The sequence below is a fragment of the Sceloporus occidentalis genome, unplaced genomic scaffold (genome assembly GCF_023333645.1).
Source record: "Sceloporus occidentalis isolate IW3139 unplaced genomic scaffold, rSceOcc1.0.p SCAF_3, whole genome shotgun sequence".
In the NCBI taxonomy this organism is placed as follows: Eukaryota; Metazoa; Chordata; class Lepidosauria; order Squamata; family Phrynosomatidae; genus Sceloporus; species Sceloporus occidentalis.
In genome coordinates, this window is record NW_028316983.1 from 249229289 (window position 1) to 249242712 (window position 13424).

The 13424-nt window shown below is 46.1% G+C and overlaps 1 protein-coding gene across 2 annotated transcripts in view; it reads right to left on the reverse strand.

The window, feature by feature from the left end:
* NUGGC (nuclear GTPase, germinal center associated) overlaps positions 1-13424 on the reverse strand; it is a 58842-nt gene that overhangs the window by 15344 nt on the left and 30074 nt on the right. For both annotated transcript variants that reach the window (XM_089518195.1, XM_089518196.1), the window contains exons 17-23: positions 11902-12102; positions 7320-7468; positions 6195-6354; positions 5687-5795; positions 3584-3717; positions 2477-2588; positions 261-466 (exon numbers count right to left, since the gene is read on the reverse strand). In XM_089518195.1, the coding sequence (XP_089374321.1) occupies positions 261-466; positions 2477-2588; positions 3584-3717; positions 5687-5795; positions 6195-6354; positions 7320-7468; positions 11902-12102 (1071 nt within the window). The remainder of the gene's footprint in view (positions 1-260; positions 467-2476; positions 2589-3583; positions 3718-5686; positions 5796-6194; positions 6355-7319; positions 7469-11901; positions 12103-13424) is intronic.

Consider the following 13424-nt stretch of genomic DNA (forward strand, 5'->3'; position numbering starts at 1 on the left):
CAAAGTACAGGAAAAGAGATTCCACCTAAATGTTAGGAGGAACCTCCTGACAGTGAGAGCTGTTCGACAGTGGAAGACACTGCATAGCGGAGGGATAGACTACATGGCCCTTGGGGTCCCTTCCAACTCTAACACCTATGGATGTTATGATCATCCGACATGGGATGAAGAGACATCTTTCAAAAAGCTGCGTCTTCTTCTCCCTTTCTGCCATAACTCTTCTCCCCTCTCCCACCTCGTCAGAAGGTTACTTACTATACCTGGATGGCTGTAAGGTTGGGAAGAGTGGCTGATCCCGTGTAGATGTCCGCACTCATTGCCCCACAGTTCATGGGATCCTGCGCCTGCACCAGTTCCTCTTCCATGCCAGGGGATCTGTCCGCTGCCAGCACAGGGCAAGGGAGGATATAATCTACACAAGAGCGTCTGCAGAGTTTGTCCACTTTGGCACAGATGGTCATTAATTCTGGGGAGGAAGGGAAAATACACCCAAAAAGCCAGTGGGACTTCCTTCTTGAAAGGTTCCACAGAACAGGATGCTGCTCCTGTTGCTACTCAGACATGGTCATGCCAGCCTTGCCTCTGTCAAGCTTCCCTGGGCTTCCTCCAGATTTTCTTGTTATGGCCTTGCAAATAAGGGCTCCCCAGGACTAAGAAAAACACAGCTTCCAAGACAGGTTGAGTCTCCCTTATACAAAATGTTTGGGACCAGAAGTGTTTTGGATTTTGAAATACTTGAATTTGCAGACGCATAGATAACAAGATATCTCAGAGATGGGATCCAAGTCTAAACACAAAATTCATGTATGTTTCATGTATACCTTAGACACATAGCTTGAAGGTAATTTTATACACACGATCCACATGCTTACCATCCTCAGATTCGAGTATTATTATTATTATATTATTATTATTATTATTACCCCAGTTTCTCCCCAAAATTGGGATTCAAAGCAGCTTGCAGTCTAAAAGCACAATACAATTAAAAACTTACAAAAATGACAGTTAAAAGGGAATTAAACTACACTCATTCCTCCACATTTGTGGCTTTGATTATTCACAGATTTTATTAATATAATAATAATAATAATAATAAAATTATTTCAATACCGCTTTTCCACAGTGATCAAAGTGGTGTACATGGTAAAATTATTAAAACAACATAAAATTAAAACCACATTACATTAATTACAATATACAAATAAATTCCAATTCATAGGTGTATGTAAGTGAGAGGGAGAAGGGGATTGAACATAACTTCGGTGTACATGGGGGAATGCTTGGTTAAAGAGAAAGGTTTTAAGTCTCTTTTTAAACAGTTCAAGGGAGGTAATGAGACGGAGTTCCTCGGGAGGACTATTCCAACGCTTGGGGGCCGTTACTGAAAAGGCCCTCTGAGAAGTAGTAACATATCTTGAAGTAGGGACTTTGAGCAAGTTCTTCCCGGTTGTTCTGAGAGTGCAGGGCGGATTATATGTTCTCTCTAGGAATCTCTAGGTCCTCCAGTGCAACTCTATGGTCAACTTTAATCAAAAGTTGCACTGGAGGACCTAAAGATGCCTAGAAAGAACACTCTGCTAGGCATTTATAGCTCCTCCAGCGCAATTCTTGTCAGGATGTGCAAGTCAATACACACCCCAACAATTCTATGGTCAATGTCTGTCAGACGCTGACCACAGAGTTGCTTTGGAGGAGCTAGAGATTCCTAGAGAGGTGTTCTCTCAGGTAAAAGACATAAGTATTTTGGTTATTTGAGGTTTTTCCAAACTCACGGGGGTCCTGTGCCCCTCATCCCAGCAAATGTGGTACTACAATAATATTGAAGTACTGCAATATTAAAACAGATCATTTGTTAAGAATACAATTTAAAAAGATAAAAGCACATATCTGTAGGCAGCAAGTCCTGTTGTCGCATATGGCATTTTGCGCCACCATGAGGTCCTGCATGTTTTTATATCTGCAGCAGAGAGGGGTCCAGAACAGATTCCCCCACGGATCTGGAGGTCCAACTGGACTTTCAATAATTTTGTCCGCGAAACAAAGTTTGTGTACCATCAGAAAGCAAAGATGTTGCTGTGTCAGCCACCCAAGAGAAAAGCTTTGGGTTTTGGAATAGTTCAGATGTTGGAGTTCTGGATAAGGGAGACTCAACCTGTAATATGCGCATGTGTTTTCAGGGTCAAGCAGAAGGTTATCCAGTAAGTGCCAGGCCTGTTGCACCAAGAGCTTTCAGATCCTTTTCATTCACAGAACACGACTGTATTCAGAACACACTGGATCCTCAAAAGATACCAGCTCTCACGCAAAACTCCCACTCGCCGCTCTCAGAAAAAAACAACCGCGCACAGTTCAGCTGGCTGCCAGACCCCAATCCTCTCTAGCTTTTTGCCCAAGCATAGAGCTGCCCTCTCGCCTCTCCCCTTGGCATAGTGGGCACCAGCAGCCCATGTCTTGCAGGCAAAGGCTCCCTCCTCACCTGGAATGATCTTCCCATTCTTCTGGACAGGCTTCAGGATGGGCTCAAACTGCATCTTTAGGGACCTGGTCAGCTCCCGGACCAAGCTCTGGAATTTCTCTTGGATGCGTTGCTAGAACAAAAGGTTGTTAAGGCGAGTGTGACTTTGCACTTTCCTTTTTTCCAGCTCTAGTGACCAGACGAAGGGACTCAAGGGCCCCAAAAGACCATCAGGTGCAGAGAGAGCAACCCAGAGGGCCAGCTTCTCCCCTCAACTCCAGGGACTATGCATCAATTCAGCCACAGGCCACTCAAGCAATTCTTGCCCCACAGCCTCCTCCACTGAATGGAACTGCTCCCTTGTAGACTCTATGGCCAGGAATCCAGTGCCTGGATTTGCCATTTAGACTTCTCCCTCCCAATCTTTCTGTGCCACGTCTTGTGGACTGCAATCCTGAGGAACTTGCTTATTTTGGGTACTTTTTTGCTGCTCTGGGAGCCCTTTGAAGTGAGGAGCAGGATAAAAAGGTAGTGAATAATAATAATAATAATAATAATAATAATTATTATTATTATTATTATTATTATTATTATTATTATTATTATTATTATTATTATTATTATGTATCCCGCCTCCCTGCATTGGATTGAGGTGGGTAACAGCAAACAAGAACAATAAAATCAAACATGACTATCAATAGAGAAAAGCGTAACAGGACATATTAGATCCTAGTCCCCCTATCTCCCTCCCACCCTAAAATACCATTAAAAACAATTCCCAATAGAATGGTTAATAAAACAGACCAAGATCAAAGTCCGGAGGATACAGCTAAACAAATGGAGAGTGAAAATTCTGAGGAGATCAGTTTGGGAAGCCCTGCCAGAAGAGATCTGTTTTTATTGCCTTCTTAAAGGCCTCCAAAGATGTTAGATGGCGGATCAAATAAGCAAAGCCGCGCACTGAGCTGGTCCGCCTTTGTCCCAGGAGCAGTGGACCTCTCTCCCATCTCTCCCTCTCCAGCATCACAACTTGTGGCCTCGCAGCCCAGGCGCCTACAACCTACAAGTCCAAAAGAAAACTATATATGGGATGCTGAGTTGTTTTTCTGGACCTGTGCGTGAGCTCACCTGCAGCTGGCCAAGTTGTTCCAGCAGCTTCTCTACGGCAGAATCAAAGATGGCCTCCTTCTCTCGGTGGGTGTAGCTCTCCATCTTTTCCTTCATTAGCTGGAAGTAGCCACGGCCAGACATCTGGCTACAAGCTGCAGCATAATAGTATATGTCAGCCCATAGCGCTGGCACCTCCTGGCACCGCCCTGCTTCTCCGCTATGCACCAGCCATCCTTTCCAGGGGGCAAGGCTTCTTTGCTTAATCCAACTGGGTTGTTTCGCAAAGCCGAGTCTTGTCCTTTCACACTTTTCACACACAGACACACACGGCACCCCAAAAGCTGAAAGCTAATCTCGCAGCTTTTTCAGCAGGGTCTCAATGACCCAAACGTAGCTGCCAACCAGAAATGTTACCTTAGGATGAACTTTCACAGAAGACCCCATTTATTTATTTATTTATTGCTTTACTTTAAGTCCCACAAGGCCTCAGGCTAAAAGCAGGACACAAATGGGAAAGATCCAGAGCAGATGCTGGAACTGAGGCCAAGCTCCTCTCTGCTTCCCTTGTATAGCAAAAACCCTTTGAAAATCAGGGATCCTCCTGGGGATCTTTTGAGGATTTTGCCAAATGCAATGATGGGAGCATGGGCATTTGCCACGATGACCCAAACACTGTTCTTTGCCTGTACCCAACTCAGCCTTACATAAGTACTACATCTTAGCAAACAAACAAACAAAGCAGTGTCCAAGAAATAAAAACAAAGGGCCATTCCCAGCCAACTTTGTGTCCCCCCCTTTTCCCAACTCATGGCCACCAAATTACAGACAGTCTGCTGGTCTGGTTCTGGGAGAACACATTTTTTAAAAGCCAGACTCCACTCCAACACTGGGTCTAATCTCATCTTCACTGGCATTGCCAGGGCATTGATTTCAATGGCCAAAAAGAACGATGGAAAGGAAGGGAGAAGAGTCAATCAATAATGTGGAACTAAAACTTCCCCAAATGCCAAGTTCTGCCTCTGCCACCGGTGCCTAAGAAACAGGAACAGCATGTTTCCATACATCAGGGGTAGGCAACCTGTGGCCTGCGGGCTGGATGCGGCCCGGCGAGGCCTTGGGACCGGCCCCAGCCCGGTCCTGCCACCAATTGCCACTGGGGCCTTTGGCCTTTCAGGAGGAGGCGGGTAAGAGGGGAAGCAATGGGCAAGCGGGGGCAAAGGGGGGCAATTTTCTATAGAAGCCTCAGAAACATGCATTTATATTAACATTTTTTAAAAATCAGCAAATTTATTCGTGTGTACTTCATTTTTTAAAAAAAAGTGTCCTCCATTTGAAAATTTTGTCCTACATTTGACCCGGTTTATTTATTTATATAATTTTTTAAAAAATATATTTAATATTTTTTGGGGGGGCTTCGGCCCCCCAGTTGTCTGAGGGACAGCAACCCGGCCCCCGGCTCAAAAAGGTTGCCTACCCCTGCCATACATTAACACACTTGATGCTCCTGGACAGGTTACTTGTGGATTTTAATTCTGATATTTCTGGTTCTCAGCTGCTCAACGTCTCCATGTAATAAAGCAATATGGCAACAAGCCTATGCAATAAGGCTGCTCTGGACATGACAGTTGTGGATTATAATTCCAGGGTTTAAGGTCCTCAACTTCTTAACCTTTCCATGCATGATGGCCTACACAATAAGGCTGTTCCTGGGTTTGCAGACTTACACTACCCTGTTTTAAACAATACCATAAATCCCACACAGAAGTAACTGGGGCCCATTTCTGCTTCTGAAAAACTGAACTGTTGGGTAGTTTTTCGGAAGGCAGGGGGAGGGTCCCTGTGGCCTATTGAAAAGGTGAACTCTGCTCTTGGAGGCTTCCAGAAGAGGCAGCTCATCCTTTTTTTTGGCCAAAAGAAGAAGCAAGGAGTTGGGGGGGGGGGGTTTGAAGGCCATGGAAACAACCTGGGGAGGGGGCACACTTTGCTTCGCCCTGTACAAAGGGATGCCAGGAAAGGAAGGATGCTGTGCCTTCCTTGCTCCTGTTCCACAGAGGACAAGACACAATGCACTGCTGCCCTTCAGGCAGTCATGAAAGCATCTGTGTATGGGCTCTTCCTCACCTGCATAGGCTGGTTCCATGCGACCCTTGATTTCTGGCACCAGGAGCCGGGAGATCTCACGCTGCCTGCGGGTGACGTAACCCATCAGATCCAGAGTGAAGTTGATTAGCTATAAGGGGGGGGGGGGGAGGAAGAGAGAGAGAGACATTGACTCATGGAGGGAGGATCATAGAATCCTAAAGTTGGAAGAGACCCCAAGAAGGCCCTGATCCAGTCCAACCCCTTTATTCTGCCATGCAAGAACTCTCAATCAAAGCATCCCTGACAGATAGATGGTCATCCAGCCTCTGCTTAAAGACCTCCAAAGAAGGAGACTTCACCACACTCCAAGGGTCAGCACAGGTGATCCCCCACCAGACGCACACCTTCTAAAAGGACAATGTCTGGGCAAAATTCACAGTATCTCCCACAAGGGAACACAGAGGGCATGCCAGGTATGGAGGCGCTCAAGGCAGACATGAAACTGCCCTCCGAAGCCCACGAAGCCATCACTCCAGCCCAGGCTCACCTTCGCTCGAGTGGCTTCCATCTGTTGCCAGAAGATGCCATGCACTGCCTCCGCGATTCTGTTGTGCTCCTTCAGCCTCCCCTCAAGGTCTCTGAAGATGGACTGCAGCATCGCCAAGACAGCTTCATTAAAACACTTGACAGACTCCAACAGTTTCATGCTGCAAAATTATTATTGTGGTTGTTATTATTATGTTCATTTATATCCCATCTTCCTCCCAGTACAAGGACCCAAGGTGGCTAACTAATTTAAAACAGTAAGTTAAAACAGTGGAAAACATTACAAATACAAAGTTTAAAAATACTGATTAATTCAAAACATTACATTATTTAAAATTTTAAAACTTCAAACTCTTTATAAAACAAAAACAAAACAGCACCCATGCCAATATCCGAAGGCCTGGCAGCATAGAAACCTTCTCTTCTCCAGGCTAAACAGACCCAGCATTTCCCTAAGTCTCTCCTCATGGGACTTTTGGGTTTCCAGACTTTGAGGTCGAATCTCTTTTCCTGGAGCTTGCCTCCATTGCTCCATTGTGCCCTATTCTCTGGAGCAGCAGAAATGCTCCTTCTTCAATATGACATCCCTTCAAATACTTAAACAGGGCTCTCATATCACCTCTTCAGCGTCTCTTCTCCAGACTCAACATACCCATCTCCCTAAGTCTCTCCTCACAAGGCATGGTTTCCATACTATGCCCTATGAGGAGTGACTTAGGGATCTGAAAAAGATGGGGCCAGCTTGCTTTCTGCTGTTCCAGAGACCAGAATGTGAGCCAATGGACTCAAATTACAAGAAAAGAGATGCCCCCTAAACTCTAGAAAGGCCTTTTTTTACTGTAAGAGTTGTTTGGCAGTGGAATACAATGCCTTGGAGGGTGATGCGCTCTCCTCCACTGGCGGTCTTTAAGGTGAGGCTGGCTCTTCCAGGAGTGCTGTAGTTGTGGGCTCCAGGGGTTGTAGTAGATGGCCTCTGGGGTTCCTTTCAACTCCAAGAGTCTATGAGTCTACATTACTATTGACTGACAGGGCCTCCTATGCGCTTGGCCTTCCCAATCCCTGGGGGCCATCCAGCATGTCGCATTGGACCTTTTGAGTCCTGGCACTGCTGTAAAACAGGACCTACCTGAAGACCTCATTCCAATTTACAGACATAGCCTCATGGATTGGTTGCGCAAGGTCTCTGTTGAAATCCACAGAACCGTACATTGGAGAGGTGTAGACACCGTGGCGACAGCACACTGCGTGGTATGTGGCATGTGGCAAGCCATTACACTGTGAGGGAGAAGAGAGATACAATCCGTGTCTTGAGACTGCTTGAACTGCCCTGGCTCAATGCTAGGGAACCCGGGGGAATGCCATTTATTGCGGGCCCAGAGATCTCTCTGGCAGAGAAGGCAAAATGCCTCCCAAAACTACAGTTCCTAGGCTTCCCTAGCATTGAGCCAGGACAGTTAAAGCAGCCTCAACCTGGATTATTTCTGCAGTGTGTTTGGGACAGTAGTCGCTGAAAAATGCAGGCCAGATGATGATGATGATGATGATTTGTATCCTGCTTCTCCAAAAAGATTGAAGCAGCTAATAATCATAAAACATCCATTAAAATACAGTAAGCATGCAATGTCTCATTGTCCATTGTATCCCAAACCCTCCCAGCCTCCCCACCCGCAATAAAATGCAATTAAATGATTAACAATTCTTAAAACAATTAGGAGAAGGAGGGCAGAGGCAGCGGGTGGCTGCTAAAGAATTAGTTAAATTGACAGGGGGTTGTCAGAATGTTAAGCTGGAAAGCTAGAGTTGGGAGAGACCCCGAGAAGGGCCCTGATCCAGCCCCAGCCCCTTCTTCTGCCATGCAGGAACTCTCAGTCAAAGCATCCCCAACAGATGGACATCCAGCCTCTGCTTAAAGCCACCAAAGGAGACTCCATCACAATCTCCAAGGGAGCATCTTTCACTATCAGCTCTTACTCTCTGGAGGTTATTCCTCATGATTACTGTATATACTCAGGTATAAGTCTAGACATTTGGATCAAAAATTGACCCCAAAAAACCCAAGTCGACATCCATGGGTCAATGTCTGTCAATACTGTGTCTTAACTCTTACTTAAGAGAAGGAGCCATCCCTTGAGGATAAGCAAGAGCACAGTCTGTCCTGGGAGCCCTGACCCCATTACTCTCTCATCCATCCAGCCTTAAGAATAAGCACAAAGAGTTATGTCTGCTGGAATCTTGTAAGTTCTTTGGCATTGTTTTGCGTTGCTCCATCCTTTAGCTCCTTTGCTATATGCCCCTAAGTTTTACCCTTGACTTATCCACAAGTCTTAGCAAAATCCTTCATTTTGGCTCAAAAGGTGCCCTAGATTTATATGTGAGGTTGACTTATAGTTGAGTATATACAGTAGGTTTAATCTCTTTTCCCGTGGCTTGCATCCATTGCTCCATTGTGTCCTATTCACTGGAGCAGCAGAATCATAGAGTTGGAAGAGACCCCAAGAAGGGCCCTGATCTAGCTCAGCCCCATTCTGCCATGCAGGAACTCTCAATCAAAGCATCCCTGACAGGTGGCCAGAAAACAAGCTTGCTCTCTCCTCAGCGTGACATCTCTTCAAATACTTTAACAGGGCTATCATCATGTCACCCCTTAACTGTCTCTTCTCCATGCTAAACAGCCCCAGCTCCCTAAGTCTCTTCTCATAGGGTTTCATGGTTTCCAACCTTCTGCCATTTTGGTCACCCTTCTCTGGACACGGTCCACATCCCTTTTGAACTGTGGAGCCCAGGACTGGACAGAGGATTATTTCAGGTGAGGTCTGACCAAAGCAGAACGGAGTGGGACTCTTACCTCCCTTGATCTTGAGCAGCTAAGAATCTACAATTCAGGCGGAAGGGGCTTCTGCACCAACCCCATGGAAAAGAAGAGAAGCGTACTGTAGTTCATATACACTGGGAGATACAAATTCCTCCCTCTTTCCTCCTCATGGTGGATTATGTCCTTTGTTAAATACGATGCTTTTTCAGACTGGGATTAAGGGAGCCAGAGTTTTCCTTTTCACCTTGCTTTTGCTATTTGTGTGGACTGCTGGAACATGAAAGGGGTCTGAATAGAGTAGACTGCCTTTTGAGGTCCCTTTCATAGGTGAGGATTCCTATTTAGCTGTTAAACTTTAACACAATAAAAGGAACCATGAATGGATTTATTTTTCAAAGGGTCTAATTAATCCCAGTCTCAGAAACTGGGTCTAAGGTTTCAAAATATACAGGGTTTTATTTGTAAAGTCAAGGGCTATCATGGCCGGCATCCATAATTTTTTGTGGGTTTTCCGGGCTCTGTGGCCATGTTCTAGCAGAGTTTCTTTCTGATGTTTTGCCAGCATCTGTGCCAATTCACTATGGAAAAAGAAAAGGAAGGAACACTGCCATTTTTGGATGTCCTTGTCATCTGCAAACCGAACCTACATTTGGGGCACACAGTATACCGAAAACCCACACATACAGACAGATACCTGCACAAGAACTCCAACCATCACCCAGGACAAAAAAGAAGCACAATCAAAACACTGGTAGACCGGGCAAAACGCATCTGTGAGCCCCTCTTCTTGGAAGATGAACTGAAGCACTTGGACTGGGCTCTACAGGCCAATGGTTACTCCAGCTCAGACCTCAGAAGGGCTGCCAGGCCCAGGAAAAGCCAGAGGAGGGAAGACAAGCAGCCCCCCATACATTTTTACCATACATCAAAGGAGTCACAGACAGAATAGGCAAAGTGGTGGGAAGCACAACCTTCAAATGGTTTACAAACCGACAAAGAAAATCCAGCAAATGCTTGGCTCAGCCAAGGACCAGAGAGACCCTCTCACAGCCGCAGGAAGAGTTTAGCGCATGCCATGCAGCTGCGGACAAGTCTTCATAGGGACCCCCAAACGCAGTGTGCAAACAAGGATCAAGGAACACGGGAGACACTGCAGACTGGGCCAGCCAGAAAAACCAGCCCTAGCAGAACATGCCACTAACCATCCTGGGCACAAAATACTGTTTGAAAACACTGAAGGTATGGACCATGCCAAGCATTACCATGTCAGGATGCTCAGGGAAGCCATTGAGATCCACAAACACCTGGACAATTTCAACAGGAAAGAGGAATCCCTTAAAGTGAACAAAATTTGGCTTCCAGTCCTGAGGAATAGCAAAGTGAGGACCCAGCAAATGCAAATGGGAAACCACTCAGAGTCAGGGGCTTCCCAGCAGATCATGATCCCCAATTAGCAGACACGCATCCTGCTTTGCATTATTAGCCTCCCAGCCTGAGGCCGGCCTTCAGCACAGAACAAGACACAGGCAAATCCCTCTGCATTCCCAGCCTCACACAGTTTATATATAGACCCACTTTTCCAGGCAAGCATTCTCTGAAGATACCAGCCACAGAGGCTGCTTGCAAGACGTCAGGAAGAAACTCTTCTGGAATATGGCCACAGAGCCCCCCGAAAAACCCACAAAAAACTAGGGTTTTATTTATTTCATTTATGCCACCTTTCTCCTGGAATGTGGCTATAATTTATAATTTAAATAGTTTAAAATTTAACAATACTACTACTATTTATTATTGTTGTTGTTGTTGTTTCTTTCCCACCTCCTCTCAAGGTTCAAGGTGGGATACAGCATGTTAAAAAAAACCCATGGTTAAAAACACATAAATCCACAGTTAAAACACCACACTATAAAACCACCAGAATACACCCATGAGCCCATATACATATTAACATTCACAATTTAAAATTATTTAATACATGCCATGAATGAAATGGCTGGAGCTTCAAGGACCCATAAGAAGGAAGCCTGCCTGCCCTTTGTGCTGCCCAGACCCTCAGGAAATTGCGTCTTCCATTGCTGGAGCCTCTAAGGCAGTGGTTCCCAAGCGGTAGGTCGCGGCCCCTTTGGGGGCCGAACGGCCCTTTCACAGGTCACCTAGGACCCCTGGAAAACACATATTTCTGATGGTCTTAGGAACCAAGACACTGCTCCTCTATCTGTTGGGGGGAGTCACCAGAACATGAGGAATCGTATTAAAGGGTCGCGGCATTAGGAAGGTTGACAACCACTGTGTAGTGTCAGCAAAAACTTACATACACCTTGAAATGATTCTAGACTTTTACTACCTTCTTGGGATCTGCTGGAGCTTTTGTAGCTTCAGTTTGCAAAGTCATGTTGGAATTAAATTTTTCAGTATGAGAAGATAAGATCAGCCATCTCAGAACTGTTCACCGCTCCTTGCCCTGGCAGCACCCTTTTGGAGGCTGTCATGGATCAGCACCTCAAAGCAGTGCTGGATGTCATGGACACTGCACTCCACAGGGATCTGTGGGCTTTCCAGACTGGCTTTGAGGGTCTGGGCTACATGATCCTTGGGGATCCTGTCCAACTCTAGTATTTTACATTCCACTAAGAATGGCACACACGGGTCCTTCCCTCTTTCTTCAGAACTCCAAACGCTACAGATCGGCAGGATTCCCATCTATTTGGATACTGGCCAATGCCAGTTAATTTTCTCCCTCCTAGTTTCCACCTCCTTCCGTGCATTTCTTGTAGTGCAAAGGGAAACTGGGCAGCAGGCATAAGGTAGGGCAGTGGGCATGAGAAACCTGTGTGGGCACACATAGATGAAGCGTCAGCCCACCTGCTTTTTGCCAAGAGAAAGAGAAAGCGCTTACAGGGGATCCCCAGCTCCTGACAATGGCCTGGCACCGCTCCTTGGCCCTAGTGGCACCCTTCTGGAGGCTGTTGCGGATCAGCCCCCCAAAGCAGTGCTGAACATCACGGACGCTGCGCTCTACAGGGTCCTGGAGATGGAAAGGAACGTCCCGCAAGAACCTCTGCACAATCTCCTGGATCTGGGCCTGGTGAGAGTGGTCCTGGAGAGTGAAAAGGCAAGAGGACTTTAGAAACGGGGAGCCTTATCGCATTAAAAACAAACCCAGCAGGCGTTGATAACCCAGCATTTATCTTTGCGTCGCCACATGACATCGAAGTACTTTTGTTCTCCTCTATGGTAAATGTGTGGGAGATGGTTGCAAAAGTCTTCCTTTTCCCAAGCTGGAAAAATCTGTTTGGCAAAAGGACTGTAGTCTTTTAATGAATTGTAATGTTTTCACTTTATAAACTGTTAAATGGCTTTTTAAATAACTCTTAAATTTATACTATTATTCATAATATTGTACAGTTTTTAATCTCTATTGTTTTTAAATCTATTGTTCACAGCCCTGAGTCAAATTATTGGGAGAAAATAAATTAAATATAAATAAATAAATAAAATACAATTGAACTCTCCACAGGATTATAACCATTCCTTTGACACCGTTGATCACTGTCTCCTAGATGACATACTCTCTGACCTTGGGTTCTCAGACTCTGTTCTCGACTGCTTTAGATCTTACTTGTCTGGCCGATCTTTTGCAGTAGTTGCAGGGGGTCAGACTTCTTCTCCTGTTCCCTTCTCTGTTGGAGTTCCCCAGGGCTCTGTTCTGGGTCCCCTTCTGTTTTCTCTCTACACACTGTCCTTAGGAAAACTCATCAGCTCTCTTGGCTTTTCCTACCATCTCTATGCCGATGACACCCAGTTGCATCTTTCCGCCCCTGACCTTTCTCCAAGGCTTGAACAGCAAGTCTCCTCTTGCCTCACAGCTGTCTCGCAGTGGATGCGCCATCGGCGTTTGAAGCTCAACATGTCCAAGACGGAGCTTCTTGCCTTTCCTCCTAAGCCCACCCTTCAACACTCCTTTTCTGTCTCTGTGGACAACATTTCTATTCAACCAGTCCAGCAAGCCCGCAGTCTTGGTTTTATCTTCTCTGTCATGTATCCCTCAGATCCAGACCACAGCCAAGGCTTGTAGATTGCCAAAATCCGACCATATCTCTCCGCCTCTACTGCCAAGATCCTGGTCCATGCCCTAGTGATCTCACGACTGGATTCCTGTAACGTCCTCCTGGCTGGGCTTCCTCTTTCTCACCTCCGTCCTTTAATCTCCGTCCAGCATTCAGCTGCACGCATTATCACTTCCACCCACCGCTCTGACCACATCTCTCCTGTCTTGGCATCCCTTCACTGGCTCCCACTCCCTTTCCGCATTCAGTATAAGCTCCTGCTGTCGACGTTTAAAGCCCTCCATGGACTGGCCCCTCCTTACTTATCAGACCTTCTTTCTCCTCACCTTCCCACTCAGGCCCTCCGTTTTGG